The sequence below is a fragment of the Trifolium pratense genome, linkage group LG3 (genome assembly GCF_020283565.1).
Source record: "Trifolium pratense cultivar HEN17-A07 linkage group LG3, ARS_RC_1.1, whole genome shotgun sequence".
Taxonomy (NCBI): domain Eukaryota; kingdom Viridiplantae; phylum Streptophyta; class Magnoliopsida; order Fabales; family Fabaceae; genus Trifolium; species Trifolium pratense.
In genome coordinates, this window is record NC_060061.1 from 14277118 (window position 1) to 14297473 (window position 20356).

Sequence of the window (20356 nt, forward strand, 5' to 3'; positions counted from 1 at the left end):
TTACTGTGTTTATATTTGAATATTGCTATTTGTATTGACATAAGGTAACATATAGTATACCGTAAAAACTATGCAATACATAAACAAAAAACAATATTATTTATATTTTTTGTGTAAAAAAAATACTATTATTTATATTTTTCTTTTAGGTCATCATCACACTTCATGCTGATATCATCAAGGTACAATATCCACGTGGCAAGAGAATGTGTGTATTTTTTGTCTTGGGCCAATTGAATTTTGGTGGTGACCGGCCTCTTGGAATGTACCTACATATGCTTCATCATAATTATAAGCAATTATCATAAGTTTTTAAGATTTAAATACAACTACTTTTTGTTTTCACTCTACCCATATGCTTTTGCCTTGCTTTGTAATCAACAGATTACTAAGAAGGAGTATCACAGTGGGAACTGCACATACATTCCACATGGAACAAAGCAATCAAGTGATTACTATCCCGAATGCTTAGATGAGATGACACGAGTTTCTTCTACCTTAATCAAGGTCATGAATTCGATCTCTGACTTGAAGATACAACCGTGTTAAAATTCTTAGAGAGAGTTTGTTGTCCATTTAAATCCTATAAAACTCGAGAGATTAATCTCGACAGTTACGCGGAAGCAATCAAATGAATCAACTATTATTTTTTTTGAATGACCCATGAGTTTAACTGATTTTGTTGGGCCATATAAAGCCCCCACATTATTTATATAATTAATCAATTATTAAATCTTGCATAAGAAAAAAAGTACTTAAAATTGGAGTATCACTCTAGGAATGAATGAATGAATTACTTTGCTTATAACTTTTCCAACCATGAATTACATTTTGCAGTTCTACTATTTTTAATTTATTTTATTTTGGATTTACGAGGTTAGTAATTATAATTCTTCCATTGAAGTAGACAACATTATTCTGTTTCTGATGACTACTAATTAGAGTTTCTTTGTATTACTCCATTTGAGTCCAATTATAACCATATTGAGAGTGAGAGTGAATTATAAATGTATATAAAAGTTACTATTTGCGGTACAAGGTTTTATTTACGGTGTCTTTTTTGTTTGTCATTGTCTACGTTTCTTTCTTTGAGTTGGTACCAACTACCTAGAGACTCCAATCCAACCAAACAAAGAGTGATCAATAATAGAAACAAACAATATTAAGCAATAGTTTCAAAAGACATGTCGTATTAATTAATTTGACCCAAGGCTTGGTACTTTGTTAAAAAGTTACTCTACTTACACATTTTGAAAACACTTTGATACTCAAGTTAGTATGAGAATGCGTGAAATGAAAAGTTTGAGGATTAAAATTGTATACAAGTGTTCGTAGTAATAGTCATCTCTTACGGAGAGTATCGAGGTTGTTGGAGAATTGAAGTGCGGCCATTATGTGGAGACACCCATCAATGTCATGTTTAAATGCCATTGGGGCGTTACGATATTATGGGATTCAAGGTTAGCCGATGAGGCCAAGGAAGCAAAGATCCATTTGGGTTGGACCTCTGTGTTTCTGAGACTAGCTCGACATGGCGAGTATGAATCGTAGGTCGGTCAGAACAATTGTATTTGAGTCTAAATCAATCTTAGAGTCTTCTAATTATAAGTTGAGTGTTGTGGATTAATCACTACTTATAAACACATATGTTCAACCAATTAATCTCTAATGTGAGACTTCTACACACCTCACACATATACACACTATTGTCCTTTATCTTTTGGATCAAGATTTACTGCAGTTGTAAATCACAAAGTTACACGTTGTTTTAGATCTCATCCGTCCATTTCAGATCGGTCGGTTCATATTGAATCTATACAAAATCAGTCCAAATCAATCTGAACCATTCAGATTAGATCGGACGGTCCTTATTTAACACAGCGTGAAACTGTGTGAAAAGTTTACTGCAGGAAATCCTGTTCCTTATCTTTTGTACCTTAAAATCCATTCCCCATTCCTGGGCTCTAGTGGACCAATAGTAAAGAAACATACTTCAACTTCTAAGGAAAATTTGGTTCCCCAAGTCTGGAGGGCAACATTCCTAACTTTATGTAAGTACTTCATCCATCCATCCCCCATTTTCTTTGGTACTATGTACTCTAGTTATCAGATTAGTTGCCTTGGCAATATATCACAGAAGTGCTACTCGTGCGCACTACTAATTGTCTTTTTCAATCTCATCTATCCATAGAAAGTAGATGAAATATTTTATACTTGTTAAAAAATTTGAAGTTAGAAATATGATTCTATGATCCCTATTATACGAAAAGATTCGTTCAATAAAATCATTAAATAATTACTGTTATAGATTAGATGTATCAGTATCCGTTATTTTTTTTTTATAGTTGAAATGACAAGCTATAGAAACTCACACACACAAAATAGAAGGATTCTGGTTCAAACATCAGTCATGATATCCGACCTAACAATTTTGGTATTTCTATCGGTTGAAATAGGATTTGTGGACTCAGTGTCAGTTATTCAATAAATTTTTTTTAAAAAAGGATCTTTTCTTTCTTAGTACAAAAGAGAGCAAAGCCCAAGAAAAAAAAAACTACGAAACTAAATGAATGCTCCTAGACATGCAAGCTCCAAATATGTCATAAAATAGGAGACTTTGAAGCTCTGAAAGAGAAGTCTCTATAACATGGACATCAAAAGAATTCATGGTTAGACTAAAACAATCAACCAATAAACACATCTATTTCCTTTGCGCCAAGAATGTTGTATTTGAACTTACCAATTCAAATTCATGAAGTCACGAATGCGCTCACTCAAAATGGGTGCGTTTCCGTTGATGTTGCAAGTCCCTGTTAGCATGTCAACCAACATTTGGAATCACTTTCCAGTTTCACTATTAAGTGAGAAATCCTTTGTTTCCAAGCCAATATACATTCCCACTTCTCAGTGTGGAGGGTGTCACAACTTCCAATCTTCTGAGCAAAGTCTTTTAAATATCTGCTATTTGTATCTTGTAATAAGCCACTACATCCAACAAGGTTTGTTGATTCCTTATGAGCACCATCATAATTGAGTTTGATTCACTCTTTTAAAAAAATTAATAAATCTTTAATATGTCAATTGTCAAATATATCAATTATATTATATAATGGTCTAAAAAGTGAACAATTTGAGTTTTTGATAGAAATACACTTTTTCATAGGAAATATCTCAATTAATTTAAGGTTAAAATATTGATAATGCTAATGTAATCAATATGGAGATGTACACATCAAAACAATCAAGAGTTACAGTCAGATTCATTGATAATGTGAAACTTTGGTATATTTCCACTTCATTGCCATATCCTCAAGTAATTAGTCACTTTAAGATGATTAAGACATTCATAAAAATCTCCATTATACTAAATATATATTCATTCTTTTCCTTTTTACCTTTATATAACATAATATATATGTTAAAGTTCATTTAGGTTAAGAGTGGAGGTGTACTAAAAGAGCATAATTATAAACATGCTCCTAATTGAATGAGCATGGAAGTTTACCCGACTTAGATGATGATGTTACGGTAATTTAGTGGTGGGTCTGAGTTAGCCATTTTTTATGTTGGGTATCACAATTTATTATTCAGACTCTGTTTGAATTGATTTATTATTAGTTTATATGGATTTATTTATCGATATAAGTCATTGTATTGGTGCTTGGGTAAATTAGTCAAAAGTGTTTATATGTTAAGAGTCTCACATCGAGTATATCAAAATGCTTGATGTGGTATTTAAGCCATGAGATTCTCCTACCTATTGAACTAGTCTTTTGAGTTGGGCTCTCCTCAAGTGCTTAAATCCTAACAATTGGTGCTCTCATTGAATGTTGGGCCACGGAAAGGCCTACCTATATAGGCTAGATTAAGGCGTTCCACCCACGGACGGATCTACTTGAAGGCCAAGTGTGGTCAAGGCCACACCAAAATTTTGAAATTTTTTTATACAAACATTCATACATTAGGTCTATATGTGTATAGAGTTAAATATATTTTATCTTCGTGAGCTTAACATAAATTATTCAGAAGCTGAGGTTTGAACCCTGAATAATCCACTTATTCACGTTTAAGGTGAAATTTCTAACAACTATGCTACTAGACAACAAAAAAAAAGAGTTAAATATGTTTTTTTTTTTATGACGAAAGTTAAATATGTTTTTGTTCTCTATAAAATAGTGATATTTTAAATTTAGTCTTTACTTAATTTTTATTAAATTTTTAATCCTTAAAAAATTATCATGCACTCAATTTTGATCTCTACTGTTAAGAAAACTTGTATTTTTGAATGATTATTTCGTAGGTATTTTTTAAAAAAGGTTCATTTAGAAAGAAAAAAAACACAAAATATTTGATTTATGGGTCATAATTTTAATTACTTTTATCTTGAATTGTAGTCATTTTAAAAAGTCATATTTAAATGCATATCATGTCAAAAAATGATAAATAAACTACCATAGCTGGTGGTCTAGTCCTATGCTTTGTCTGGGCTTTGTATGATTTGTTTATGTTTCTGGTTTCTCTGACTCTTTGTAAACTTTTGTAGTCTACCTCGGTACGTCTTGTGCTGGGGAGGCTGATTATGTTAATATATTTCATTTTGGCTTGTTCAAAAAAAAAAATGATAAATAAAAGAGAAGTACAATTATTTAGTGTTGAGATGGATAATATTATGTGCGAAATTCTAAAATGACAAAAAATTTAAGACAGATAAAGTATATCTTTCATACTTGAATTTAACATTGTCATTTAAAACTTTTAAAGCTAATAAATTTTAAGCCATGAGAGGTTCTCCCACCTATTGGACTAGTTTTTTGGGTTGGATTCTCCTCAATTGCTTAAATCCAAACATTATCTCAATTTTATATAAGCTATTTTCATATTTTAATAAGTTCTCACAATATATTTATTGTTGGACTTAAGAAGGAGCTTATGAAAAAGTATCCCACTTTGAATATCTATGTTCCATTCTATACGATATTATCATATTTTATAAAATTTATTTTTTGAGTCAACCTTAAACTTATCTTCTTGTTTTTATACGGTTATATTTTTCTTCTTCGCACTTATTTTTTTGACTCAATTTTAAATTTATAATTGCTTATATAATAACACATCAAAATATTTCAATTTATATACTATCCAGAACCTTAAATCGTATATCCTTTTCTTGTTTTTGAACGACACCAAAAAAGGGTATTGATAAAAATTTAATTAATTATTGATGACATACCAATAATTTAGAAGGAAGAAAATTGTAGGAAGGAAATTATTTATTAATCATAATAAAAATTACTTTTAAAAAAAACCAATTGTAAAAAAATAATTTTCTAGAAAAACTAGTCAAACAACATTTATCTTTTGAAGCGATTTTTTGTTTTCAAATTCTCTTATTTATAACAAACAGATAATTTTTTTTAAAACAAATAAGAGAATTTGAAAAACTACTCAAACAAACTTTTAATAAAACAAATCAATAGACAAGACGAAATTAATACAGTTTTAACTTTTAACAAATCTTAGGAAAAAATATCGTGCACGTCTCATCACCACCTGAAGTGTTAGTGGCATTAGATTGAAAGTGAAATGGAAGTATCGTATTATTCTTATGTGTATATATATATATATATATATATATATATATTTGGTTAATTCTATGATTTGTGTATGGAAAATGCTTATAATCACGAAATATGAATTCACGAAAACCAAGAATAGCATTGCCATCACCATGTTTTTTGTAAAACAACATTATTATAGTATTTATTTTTATTTTTAAAAGAAAAAAATCTGTAACTCTAACACATGTTCGTGGAATTCGCTAAGTTGCCTTTCGTGATGTATAGCATCACTGTTTGTGTATTCGTATCTCGTATGATATATGTCAACAGCTGAAACTTGGGCAAATTGACAAACTTTCTATTTTGAGGGATGATTGCTACAAAATTAATGTATGACTTTACCCATCTCTCTCATAAGTATGATTAGTTTGTAAAAAAAAAAAAAAAGTATGATTAAAGTCAATATTTTAATAATGTGTTAATATATAGTTTTTTTTTTTCATAAGCAAATGTTGAACTGTAAGATATAAAGTGCACTCAACCATTACGACTCGACGAACTTAGATGGCATGAAAGCAATCCTATGAACTATATAATCAAGAAATAATAACAATTTGGCTCACAAGAACAAATAAATTAGCAATGTCTCCCTTAAATATAATGTTATTCCTCAAACGTCAAATAATTCAAGTGGTATGTAGTCAATCAAATTAATCGACAAACTTTCTTTTTTTATAGATAAACGAAATAACAAACAATTAAAAATTCACATATATAAAGTGAAGTGACTGAGGTTTAAACCCTGATCACGGCGTCCAATCCAACAATTTTGGCAATTTCTATCTGTTGAGCTAAAATTTATGCACGTCTTCTTTCTTTTTTACTTTTCAATATTGAACCAAATGAGTTAAAATAATTCCACACCTCCTCAAACAGAATAAAATTAACACACAACAAATTTATAGTGATTTACAATATAAAAAAAACTTTATGATAACTATTGAAAGGTAAACACTCTTCTATCAATAATAAATTGGTTCAAAAGATAAGAATTTAAAATAAATGGTCCATGGTAATTTATCCAAATAAGAAAAAGGAAAACACTCAATATATGGTATAATTTTGTGAAGTAAGTTGAGTTGACAATAAGCTTCAAATTAAAACAATAATGGATACACTTAAGACAAAGTTAACCCACTTAACATGAGTCTTTTGTGACAATCTCTTCGTCGTCATCTATATAAGGTTGCTTTCATTCTTTATAATACTTATGCACCTTTGAAAGTTGAAACACAGTTCAAATGATAGGAAATAGAAGCCTATTATCCACATATTTTGAAGGGAGAAAATGAAGAAAATAAGTTGAATTGACTTGAGAAAGACTTAAAAAAGCATGATATTTTCCATGTGTACAAGTTCTAATAATCCAAGTGACCATAGGCATTGATATATTTTTATTTAAGAGATAATAATGTAATTATTTTATGACTTTGCACTAATATATTTTTTGTATAAATATTTATAATATATGATATATATATATTTTTTTTACTTATTATTATATATAATATTGTTCTCACCCTATGAAGCACCGACACCTCTATGAATAGGCTTGTCGCGGTGTCAGACACGTGTCGGTATCCGATACTCGTATGACACTCGTCCGACACGTGTCGGAAAACTCAAATAGGTGTCCAAATAAATTATTTTTTTCTTTATTCCGACACTCAATAAAGGAAAAGTCTCTTTAATTTGAACTCAATAATCATGGGTTAGAGACTCAATTGTATTGGATTATAAAAGATAATTACAATCGTTATTCTTCTGTAATCATGCAAATATCAGCTTGATCATGCAATTGGGACCAATAATTTGTCTCTAGTAAGTTCGTTTGATCATATAGCTTACTTGTTATATTTTTGTTAGACCCAATATTTTTTTTGGTATTATGCCACTTGTTATATTAATTTCTAAAACATATTTACAATTATCTATGTAGTGATATATGCTTGGAAGCATGTGTAATTTTTTTACAAAGTCCATTATTTGTTTCCCCCAAACTAAACTCATATTTAAAAGGTTATATTGATATTAATAAAAGGGTTATGATGCATATTACTTTTTCGCTATCAATTTTCATTGTTCTTTTTTTTTTGTTTTCCTCTCATAGTTTTGCTCAATGCTAATCCACAATAGAGAAATGAATCAACTCATGTGTAATTTCTACATGAGAGTAAAATATGATTTTTCGAGATTCAAATCTATCGCATCTAAATTTTTAATGTCTTTCTCTCTCCTTTTAAATGATGAGATATCACATTTTACTCGTGAAAATCATATGAGAGGGCCCATTTTCCCGCGATAGATATACTACCTTCGTCCCTAATTATAAGTCTCTGTTTAACCACTGCACGTACGTCAATGCACAATTTTGATCACTAATATCTTTAATTGTCTATTACTAAAAATTATAAAAATTTAATATTTTGAAAATACTCGTCAAAACAAATTGAACAAGATTTTATATGCTAATATTTACATTTATATATTATTAAAAAATACGTTCAAAACAAAGTAAATGAATAGTATATTTTTGTCGAACAGAGTCTTATAATTAGGGACGGAGGTAGTATCATGCAAGTGTTCACGTAGATATTTTGAAAACTTAGCTCAAGCGGTGGGATTCCAACTTAGACTGGTTCCGAAGATCTATAATAAAAGCGAAAATAACCCGGGTCATTTTTTTGGGTTCTTAGATAGAGTTACAAACACCACCTTAAAACTCACACAAAGAAGAGATCGCGTATAATCACATAAGATGTTCTACCTAACAATCTCGATATTGTCAGTTGAACTAAGTTTTACAGACTGCTAGCCTCAAGTCAACCATTGCTAGATAGTCTATTAATGCCTTCTTAAACAGGGAGAATATTAAGTGAAGATTCAGCAGTCATTCTAACTAGTGATCTCTACTAATCTGGCAATGTGCTATTATGTCTCAGGAACATGAACATGAACAAGAACAAGAACAAGAACAGAAACATGTTATAATTTCGAACAGGAATATACTCAAAGCTTACTTACATACAGGGAAAAAGGGAGATTTAAAGGTAACTTCAGCAATAATGTACATCTAATAATCTTTCTATGATAAACCATAGGGAAAGCACTAAATTAGGAAAGAAAGGAAAATCATACATCTCATAAATCTTAAGTTACATGTTTACACTCAGACGATCCAGCAGTGACTCACATATTCATACCACTTGACGTAGAATTAGCTGCTCGTGTATCAATCTGAATTTGTCTTTGAGCCTCTTGATCTGCAAAACCACAAAAAAGTTGGTCACCATGGAAAACAAGACAAAACTACCATCTCTGGGAAATGTTCAAAATGGAAAGCATGTCGTAAGAATTATGATACCCTTTTCATTTCAATTTCTACATCTCTCTTTTGTTGCCCCAATGAAAGCTGCAGATTGGTTATGTCAAAAACATTTTCCAAGTCATCTTCGAAAGCAGATTCTAGGTCTTCCCGAAGACGTGCAGGCAACTTGTCCACAATCGGCATCAAGAGGAAACAGTTGAACTGCAATGTATTATTATTATTATGTCAATATATGTACTTCAATCCAAACAATCAACACTTCATTTCTACATTCACTTAGACAAGCTTCCGCTTCGGGCGGGAAAGGAGTAAATTTGCAGACCAAACACATAAAGATGCATACATAAACAAACAAGAAACGGTACAAACCTTTAATTCTGTGGAAACCAAGAAATATTCTCGTATGCCATGAAATATTTGTTGTACCAAACCGTAAACAATCCTTTCGGATGAAGGTGCAAGTCTCCGATTCCAAAGTGTACTATCTAGAAGGTCGGCAAGCTTTGTTTCAGCTGTCTGAGTGGATGTGCTAGAATCAATCCCAGAGGCGACGTGACTGAGCTTTACATCTTGCTGGGACTTTGTGTCTTCTTTCTCTTGCACGTTTGTTTGAGATAGAACAGTTGCAGTAGGATCATTACAAACATTGGAATGTTCTGTTCCACCAAATGAATCTAAGAACTGGCGTAATCCAGCCCGGCTCTAAAAAGTTGACAGTGGAAACATAAGATATAAAAAATAAGCAAGAAAAGCATAGCTTTGCAAATAATACTTTACTCATAGGTTCTTATAGTGTAACCAGACGAACGTACAAGTCTAGCTTAAATTCAAATTAGGAAGTGAAATCGTTTGAACTGCAGCATTTCAAAGCTTACCTTATTGTGTAGAGACCATGAGACATATCGTGTGGTGCTCACCAAGTCCTCCATACATCTACAGCAAAGGAGCGTGAAAAAATGGCCATTAGAAAATACTAAGCAGACAATCAAGAGTACTGATATTTTTTGAGAGGGAGCTCAATATAATTCCCCCAAAACTAAAATGAAGCTAATGATGTTTTTGTTTTGTTATTTTATTCAGTTATTTTTTAGAGAAAAAAAAAAGGCTTGTGATTTCATTCGACATGTGGAAAGAAACTAAGCAATTGAAGGCAAACGATGGTTAACTTTTCACGGCATGATTTTTCAGTAGATTCTGCAAAGTTGTCGAAGGCAGAGGCAACACGCCTGAGGAACACCTGATGGCCACTTAGATACTCGCAATCTTTCTGTCAAAACCAAAATGCATAAATACAGTAAGTTGGGAAAAAAGACAACACACACAACCATACTAACTTGTACAGAAATTCAACTATGATTATTAAGCGTACATTGGCAACTGCGAAGAGTCAAACTCTACAACAATTTTTCATAAAGGCCCACAATGCATGTCAAGAACCATTTATCTCAAAATATTAAGCTATTAGTTGAAAACTCAAAAATAGTTTTATATATCACAAAAGAATACATAGAGAGTACCTGAAGAAGATAAAAAGAAATTGGGAGCAATCTCTTAAGTATATGCAACAATCTAGACCCCAACTGATGAAGAAAAGGTTCAAATGTGTCATGAGCCTTTGCAACAGCAATTACACAAGCAGTCCTGGTTGGTCCAAATAAAAATTATTTTAATATTCGAAAGTGAGTATCCAAGAATGAGTAAGTAGAACACACGGAATTACCTAGAGTAGTTTGTCCCATCATGAATGTCTTCAACTCCACAAGCATTTACAATTTCTTCCCGACTTATTGGAGGGCACTTGATTCCTCCAACTACAAAACGAAATTCAGCCATTGCCCGATGATATTGTGCACCACCATAAAGACGCATCCCTGCATTCTACATAGAAGGATAAGCCAGACTATCAAATGTTTGCTTGCCGAGATTCTGAAAATACTCCAAAAGCTTTTATGAAAATGGTAATTACAGACATGAGTCAAACAAAATCATCAACTAAAAGAAAAAGAAAATCGGAAATTATAAATAATTTTTTAAAAGGGAAGATAAGATGATAAAATGGGTAGAAGATAAGTACGGAGAAAAGCAAGCCAAAAACAACTGTATAACTTACAGGTATTAGCTTGTGAGGAAACTGAACACCGTCAGCACCAACAAATGCACCTCCATTTATTCGCTCATCTGGTAGTGTTTCACCTGAAACAAAACAAAAAGAACATCAAGCCTTTATCTACTATTCATTAGGCTTGTCTATAAAAAAGAGCTTAGAAAATTTACCAAACTTATCAGGAGGCGCGACAACTGTCCCTTTAAGCAGCAATGACAGCTGAATGATAGAAAGTATGTGAGTCAGGAAGGGAAACATAGAATTAAGTATATCTTCAAGGTTCAGGGACTATGAGTTCTAACCGCTTAAAAAAATTAAATCAAAGCACGCGTGTGCAAGTTCAAATAAAATATTGTACAGATAAATAAACTTGCTGTACAAGTTAAACATCCAGATTAAATAAACTTTCCTTTGGCAGGAGTTCTCTAATGTTCATCGGTAGAAGAAATTCACTCAAAAAGTTCTAATGTTCATCAGCAAAAGAAATTCACTCAAAAAAGAAAGACCAGATATTGAGAAGAAAATTGAATTTGTGAAATTAAAACCTTGGTCAAGAACATATCATGAAAAGCTCTTCCTTTCTCCTTCAACTTGGCTTCATCCAATGTGCTGTATACAAGTGATGGAACAAATTTATACAAAGAAAGTAAAATCAATATGTAAAATTATCATCACTGCCCCCTGCCCTTTCCAATGAAGATTGTGGACGACAAATATATTTTTAACTTTAATAGTTTAATACAAACCTCAATTCTTGATTTACGTCACTCAATTTCCTTGTCACGCTCCGATACTCCTTCTCAAGAAGTGGAATGATCAACGGTACGTTACTTATATACCTAGCAGGTTCATTCTTAAGATTTAGCTATAGAATTTATAATTATTGTCTAGAAACAAGAACAAAGAAAAACAAATTCTAATACGGATATACCTCTTTTGTAGTATTTCTTCCAGAAAGAGCCTAAGTTTGCTCACGCCTATCCTACTTCTTTCTTGCTTTGACAACGGCCTTCCCAATTTCTCCTCCAAGGATGCAACGTCTTCTATCTCTCTGAAGCTTACTGCCTGCAAACAAAAACGATAAATTTGAGGTAAAGTATCTAATCACGGAGCTTTTGAATATGAAGTGAAAAGGTTTAATTAAGTAATGAACCTGTTTGAAATCATCATTGGAGGAATATAAACAATGAGTTCCAGAACCAACTCTTCCAGAAGGAACAGAAGTGAAGAACGGAGAATCACCGAGAATGCAACCATCAAGCGCAGTTGCAGGCGGCGAGAGGAAAACTTCGACATCAGAAGGACGTGCAAATTGAGGTATCCTAGTATCTAGCTTAGTAGAAACAACCACAGTCCTTGACAATTCAGGATCAATCTGCATCACAACACGCCTCGTGGTAGCATTGATCCAATCACTACAGTCTTCAAGGCAGAGTATAATGAACTCCTTGTGCTGCATTTTAGCACGCACTAGCGACTCCACCGCACGCGCCTGTGCTTGCAACGCCCTATTTTTTCGACCTGGTGCAGGTGCAATTAGCCCTGGTGTGTCGATTATGGTGAGATTAGGACAGTATTTGTATTCCACTTTTATTATTATTTCCTTAGCTGAAAATTGACAACTTGAGTCACGCTCCAATCTTGCATTCTCAGCTTCAATATAACCCTGTTCAGTTAATTAATTAGTTAGTTACAACAAACAAACTGTTGCACTCTGTTTGGCAGGACAAAATTTTGAGTATATAAAAAACAGCTTTTAAGTTCATGTGACCAAAATATACCTATTTAATGTCAAAAAAATTTCACGAGTTTGTATCTTTACTAGCTTATAGCGTTTTTTGATAAGCTACTTCAAATTGCTTATAACTTAAAGCTTATTTATAGTTGATCTTTTTTTTTCTCTCAATTTTAGTTCTGCTATCTTAATTGGAAAAAAAAAATTAAATATTAATTAAAAATATTTTTTTTATGTCATTTCATATTTATAAGCTAGCTCAACCACCAATTCTACCAGCTAGCTTATATGCTACTTTTTACCATAAACAGTCTTGTTTGGTAACAATTTTTTTCACAAGCATATATTTTTTTCACTAGCTTATAGAGCTTTTATTTATAAGTTATTCTAAGTAGTTTATAATTTATCATTTTTCCTCTCAATTTTACTTACACTGTCTTAATTTTCAAAAAAAATTAATTAATTAAACACATCTTTATTATTGTCATTTCATATTTCTTAACTAATTTAGCCGCTAATTTTACCAAACACCACAACCCATTTCGATTAACTTATTTTCGAGTTTATGCAAAACAACTTATGCAAATAAATAAGGTTGTATTGTATGCTAATTTATAAGTTCCCACTAAAGAAAATTGTATTTTTATAAGCTATTTTTTCATAAACTATGTCGATAAACTTATAATAATACATAAAAAACTTATTTATTTGCCTAAGATGTCCTCTATAATTAAGCTAATCCAAACCGACCTAATTCAGTCTAGTTAGCTTATCTGCTATTAACTAACTTATCTGCTATCCATTATAAGTTCATTTGCTATATAACATTCAGCTTATCAGCTATTTTTACTAAACAGAGCTTAATATTGTAATAAGAATTGAAAATAATTAATAATAAAAAAATAAGGACCTGGATTTGGGGAAGGGACATTTGGTGAGAAAGAGAAGGATCTTCATCAGAGAGAAGATAACAAGAAGGTGACTCGCAATGTGGGCCGTATTTCATGTGAAGGGTAATAGGCCGGCGGGTTTTAGTGCCACCACCGACGTGGTTGAACTGAAAGCCCATTAGGGCTTCAACTAAGGCGCTCTTTCCGTCTGTTTGATGGCCCACAACAAGCACTGCCGGCGCGTCGAATGGCGTGTGTAATTCCTGAGCAAGCGCGTGAAGTTCATTGTAAGCTTCGTAGAGACGCCACTCGTTTTCTTCAATTTGTTCCTCCATTATTAGTATTGTTGTGTTATGGTTTGTTGTTAATACTTTATTTTGAATTTGAGATAAGGAATGGAAATTGGTTGCTCTCTGTTGATTGTCTCATTTCATGTCATGTCATCATGCACTGTTCTGTTGTGTTGTGCTGGCTACCACAAACATAACTATGTTTAGCTTGTCTAAGTCTAACCACTAAGTGGATTTTGCAACTAAAAAATGGAAATTCAACTAAAATTATGTATTGAAAAATTTAAAATTTGAATTTTTAAGATGTTGATTATATAATTTTAAAAAATATTTTTAAATTTAAATTCTTACAAAGCCAAAAAATAAACGTAACAAATTCGTACTTGTAACTCTGATTTGAGCAATTTTTGTATTTTTGGAATATCTAGACTCAATTCTCTTTCATTGAGTACCAATTTTGTAAATTTTCTATTAGTAATGAAGTATGGGGATGCGTTTGAATAAAGAGTCCTGATACTAATAAATTGCTGATAAACTTGAAATTTTCACTTTTGCGCATTTATATATGTACTACTTGACAAAAAGTTATTATATTGAAAAGTAATTAAGGAATAATTGAAGTAGCAATAAATGTCATAAGAAATGGGGGTTTGAATTATGATCCTTTTTAAAATTATTTTATGTTAGTTTAAAATAACTCAAGACAATATTTCTTTTAATTGATTAGTTAACAATTAACAATATAAAAAGAAATATAGTTAGCAACAATAAAATAGACAATATATAAATGAACAATATAAATACTGAGCTAGTTGCTGAATAAGTAAATGTTTAAGTCTCAGAGCACTCTGGTATTACTCAGTTAGTTTGTTTAGTATGTTTTAGGGATTTTAGAGTCCAAGAGAAAAACACACAGAAGTTATCCTGGTTCACCCAACTTGGGCTAGTCCAGTGCTCACAGTCCTTGTGAGATTGTCCACTAAAAATGCTCAGATCAGAACCTTCTGCTTCGCATCAAAAACTTGATCACAACTGGATCAATACAATATGCTTTTCTTCACTTGAAAAGACTTTTACACAAATGTTTTTCTTCACTCGAAAAGACTTTCACTCAAAATGCTTTTCTTCACTCGAAAAGACTTTCTCACAAACACTCAATCTAACATGAAAGAAAGACTTGAGAGGGTTACAATATTTGTGGGGAATATGGGTTAAATCAACTCAAGTAAGAGATTGATAATAGCAAGCTTTATCTATTTGTTTTTCACAAATTTATGAATAATATCTTTGAAGATTTGCTTTGCTTTTGAAGAGTTTATGACTTGTTGATTTTTGCTTCAACTAAGTATATGATTGATTCTTTTTGCAAACTCTTAATCTTTCCTTCATGTAGCTCCATTGTATTTATAGGCAAATAAGACCTTTGGAATAGCGTATGAGAGAGGGATTTGAATTTCAAATCCAACTTGACATGTCACAATGTTGTGCTGTCAATTTGCTGTGAATAGTGCGTTATCGTTGCTCCAGTAACATTACCGTTAGGCCAATTTGCACTTCACTTTTATTGCTTGGTTTCCATTGCATGTACGTGGCTCATATATGTCCATAAGAATGAATCTTTCCTAATTTAGGGTTGGACAACTTGTATACAAGTGCGAAAAAATACCATGTGCTCATTTGTACTTACTTTTGGTGACTCGTGTCCTTTGTTCACTAAGGGATAGATGTTGTTGGATTCTTGTCTCCTCTATGTTCCCTTGATGAGAAAGAGACTTGCTACATCTTGCCTTATTGTGTGACTTCACCTTGGTGGCCAATTTTCGTCCAAGGCATCATTGTGTGATGTGGCTTTTATTTGAAATCATTCAAATCTTCAATCATTCATGGAAGCTTCCTTTGTTTGTCCAAATGGGCTTTTATTCACTTTAGTCCAAAAAGGCTTTATGACCCATGTATTAATTTATGTCATGTTTGGCATATTCCTTACATAAGTGTTTCCTTAAAATGCTACCACTCTTGGTGTCTTGGTGAGAGAAAAAGGAATATCTTCATGTGAAGCTTTTATATCATTTAGGCCAAGACTTTAAGTTGCTTCTTTTGTTTCTACTCATTGCTTCTATGTTTTGCTTGTGCATTGATTACTCATCCATAACGTTATCGTTCAAGGAAAGTAACATTATCGTTGAAACAAATCTCACAAAACACATAGTAGATAACAAGATAATTACAATAACATGTTTGTTATCTTTAAAACATCAAATAAGGATTTTGTCCTCAACAATAATAACCTGAAAAGCCTAGTATTGATATATAATAAGTGTGAGCTGAGTCATACATCAATTAGATGAGTTGATATCAATGGCGGAAACAAAAAAAATATTGTGGGTCGGCCGAAAAATAGTCAATCTATTTTCAAATTGATTTTTCGGTCCCTCTATTTACATATGTTACAATTTTGGTACCAACAATCTATATTTTTACTCTAAAAATTGTGGTTTTTGACCATAAATGTGATTTATTGTCTCCAACATTTTGAATCTAAAGATAAAATATCAAATTTGAGATCAAAATTCACATTTTTTTGCCATTAAAATTCACTATTTTTATGGCAAAAAAGAAAAGAAAAAAATTGAGATAGAACTAAAATTGTAACGTTGACGACTCTAATTAGTGTTGGTCAATATTTAATATATCTATTGAGCATTTTAATTTTAACTTATTTAATTAGTGTTTTACTAAGATGGTTTATAGAAACATTTTTTTTACATCATGGTTTATAGAAACTTAACTAAGTTATTAACGTGGTTTAATTCATTTCAATTTATAAACTATATATATTTTTTAGTTAGGTCATTTAGTGGTTAAAAATTTCATCTTTAAAGTGAATAACTGAAATGTTTGGGGTTCGAACATCAAACTCTTCAAATATATTGTGATGTCTCTTATCAACTAAATTAAATTCAAAGAATGCTAGATAAGGTCAAATTATTTTCTTATTGGTGGTTGAAGTCGACGAATGTAACTTTAGTATTAAATTTTCATTGTTGGTGGTCGACTCCATTACTTTGTATGGGTTTCCATTGATTGTATTTCTTTAATACTATTGTAAAATATTGTGGTCTCTATTGGCACACCTTGTGCTAAGGATATCACTGGCTTGTTTCTCTTTTCGTTTATATATATATATATTCCATTTTGGCCTCTTCAAAAAAAAAAAAATTCAAAGAAACATTTATAAACCATATATGATCACCCCTTAAATAAGTACATGTATTTATGTAAGAGGAATGACCATCAATTGGAATTCAATATGCTTAATGCATTTAGTCAACATAATTATATATTGTCAATTCTTATTTTAGTAATAACTTAATTAGTTTAAAATTTTCTTATAAAATATATTTAGTTTTAATTTTGCAATTTGCTCTGCAAGTTCAGCCAAATGTATATATAATAATGACTCACTTCTTATATTTGGTGACTTATTAATGTGCTGTTTAAAGAGACCAATTGAGGTATCCGCGAGTTTAGCTCAATTAGTAGGGACATCACATTATATGTGTAGGAGCCGGTGATCGAATCTCGGATACTCCAATTATTCACTTTAAAGGTGAAATTTCTAGCTACTAGGCTACTTGAAGAAAAAATAAAGAGACCAATTGAACATCTTATTCAAGAAAAAGAAGAAAAAAAAACCAATTGAATTAGTTGAATTTGAGATATGCTGATTAATTTAAAAGTCCAGTAATAATCTTAATATTTTTAAGAAAATAACGTCCACAGATTAACAGGTGGACGCATTATTCTAATATATGATACTACAAGTCCCTCTTACTCAATCATATTCTTTAGAGGGCGTCTGAGTTATCCTTTTCCGATGATTAAGCAATAAAATAATAATAATAATAATAATGATATATATATTAACAAAGTGAGCATTCACACATGCATGGTTGTTATAGCCACATCTATATAAACAGAGACGCCATTCACAAATTGAAACAAAAACACAATTCATCCATATCCTTCCATATATACCTTGAAATAAATAATCCTCATGCATGCATGCATACATGTGGAAACTCGTGTTATTTAAATTTTTCAACTCAATGTAATGTCATGAGTATGTGTGTGCTAATAAGTGTACTAGGCTAGCTAGCTAGATCCTGCTAGTTTGCCGCACATCTTGTGGTTTTTTATATCTTGTTTTCTTCATGTTTTATTTTACGACATCAATGTAAGATGTGTGTGGTTATTTGGTTTCTTTTGTTATTTGTAATAAATTTGTCACTCGATTTACTTTCCATTTGTTCTTTTTTTGAATCATACTTTCCATTTGTTCTTAGTAAGACATACATATAAATTTTTCACCTCAACCACCACTTAATTATTTGTCTCAATTTACCCACGACTAAACCATCAATAATATTACCCGCAATTAAACCATCTATGATGTTTGTGATTTTTGGCACAACTTTACCCATAACTTAGCCGTTGGCAATATACTCCCTCCGTCCCAAATTATAAGGGAAAATAAAAAAATCACACTTATTAAAAAAAGTAAAACATGACAATTTGAAGTATTTTTTGTGGGTTTTCCTTAGAATAAGTTGCATAGGAAGATGTAAAAATAATTTTTATTGGTTGTTGTTTATTGAGAAAATGAGAGAGAGAAGAAATTAAATGCAATTTGCATTTAATTTTATGAAAATAAGGAAAAAACATTTTTGAAAATGATTTTTTCTCTTATAATTTAGGACAAAAAAAAAGGGTTTTTTTCCCTTATAATTTGGGACGGAGGGAGTATCTAATTAGATTATGCTATTTTTGTTTCACCAATGTGCAAATGTGTTAGTCAACTTTTCTATTTTACTTCAGTTATCTTCATCATCAGTTATCTTCATCATCACCGCCGCCATCTTAACTACCGCGGCGGCATCACCGCTTGCTCTTACGTTGGAAAGAGCTTTTCCGTCGAATAACAGAATTGACTTGGACCAACTACGAGCTAGAGACACAACCCGACATGGTAGAATTCTCAAGTCTTCAAAAGATGTTGTTTACTTTGATGTTTATGGTAACTCCCAGCTTCCACTCGGCGGGTAATTTTTAGAAATTTTAATCTTGTCTTTAATTATTGTTACCTTTTGTTAATCAATTTCTAGTTATATATTCAAATGGCAAAAAAAATTGAATTTTGGATAATATCTTATATATATTCTCTTTGTGTGTGTGTGTGTGTGATGTTTCCAGATTATATTATACAAACATATCGTTGGGTACTCCTCCAGTTGAATTTCACGTCCAGATTGACACCGGAAGCGATGTTACCTGGGTCAGTTGCAGCTCATGCAATGGTTGTCCACAGACAAGTGGACTGGAGGTAAATTGCATTGTAATATTATACGTTGAAATATTAAATCACAAATAGTAATTCGATCAAGGTATTAATGGACTGGTTTAAATCTTGATCATTACATTGTATTGAGATTCTATGTTCCCAACATGGATTAACCAAGAAAAGTCTCTTATTGAAAGATGCATCTATAACATATATAAATGATTAACCAAAATGCTCATACTCTATATATCTTGCATATAGTCATTATAGTTTGACATATAGTCTTTCACCAGATAGCCAAACATATAGATTGAAATGGTCAGAAAAGTAATTACATATAAAATATCTCAAATAGAAATATAGGTTAATAAAAATTGATTTCCCAAATGTACAGAACAATAATCAATATGGTTTATGGATTTTGTCACAGATTGAGCTCAAATTTTTTTAGCCTAAACATTCATCAACCTCGTCCTCAATCCCTTGTTCTGACCAAAGGTGCAATACTGGAACCTGTCAGAACAATCAGTGTTATTACAATCTTAAGTATGGAATTGATGGTGGACCATTGCTTGCCACGTCTGGTTATTACATGTCAGATCGACTACATTTGCACACTATTTCCGAAGGAGCTGTGACAAAAATTTCTTCAGCTCCTATTGTTTTCGGGTGAGTTTTCTTGAGCCTAATATGGTTGATAGTATCGCTTATTTTTTTTTTCATGTTTATTGTTTTAATCTAATATTGGAAACCGTTATTTTGTGAATTGAGCAGGTGTAGTAACTATAGGAGTGGATACCTTTCCGAATCTGAGAAAGCACTCGATGGAATAATCGGATTTGGCCACCAAGATATTTCGGTTATCTCTCAGCTTTCCGCGCAAGGGGTTACTCCTAGAGAATTCTCCCATTGTCTGAGAGGAGACATCGCTGGTGGAGGAACTTTGGTCATGGGCGAAATCGTAGAGGTTGATATTGTGTATACATCGCTTGATCTATCAAAGTAAGTCGAAACTTATTAATTCATTATTGTTTTTATGCAGAATTTAAG

At 31.7% G+C, this 20356-nt stretch overlaps 1 protein-coding gene and 1 pseudogene across 1 annotated transcript; one reads left to right on the plus strand and one right to left on the minus strand.

The window, feature by feature from the left end:
* Nucleotides 1-8584: 8584 nt before the first annotated feature.
* Nucleotides 8585-15335, minus strand: LOC123913016 (dynamin-like protein ARC5). The gene is made up of 14 exons (XM_045963626.1): nt 13696-15335; nt 12204-12716; nt 11982-12115; nt 11797-11889; nt 11596-11659; nt 11221-11269; nt 11057-11139; nt 10667-10824; nt 10464-10587; nt 10113-10213; nt 9822-9879; nt 9316-9648; nt 8983-9147; nt 8585-8881 (listed from the first exon to the last, which is right to left on the minus strand). The coding sequence occupies exons 1-14, from the start codon at nt 14008-14010 to the stop codon at nt 8816-8818; spliced, it is 2256 nt and encodes a 751-aa protein (XP_045819582.1). The 5' UTR covers nt 14011-15335; the 3' UTR covers nt 8585-8815.
* Nucleotides 15336-18783: 3448 nt separating this feature from the next.
* On the plus strand, nt 18784-20312 carry LOC123914616 (annotated as a pseudogene).
* Nucleotides 20313-20356: the final 44 nt, after the last annotated feature.

What these genes read in the sequence shown, in the direction of transcription:
- LOC123913016 (XM_045963626.1), bottom strand. Translation starts at nt 14,010, where the DNA reads ATGGAGGAACAAATTGAAGAAAACGAGTGGCGTCTCTACGAAGCTTAC. An exon ending in GACGTAAATCAAGAATTGAG is followed by an intron (nt 11,660 to 11,796) that starts GTTTGTATTAAA and finishes ACTTGTATACAG; the next exon opens with CACATTGGATGAAGCCAAGT. An exon ending in TAGAAATTGAAATGAAAAGG is followed by an intron (nt 8,882 to 8,982) that starts GTATCATAATTC and finishes GTGGTTTTGCAG; the next exon opens with ATCAAGAGGCTCAAAGACAA.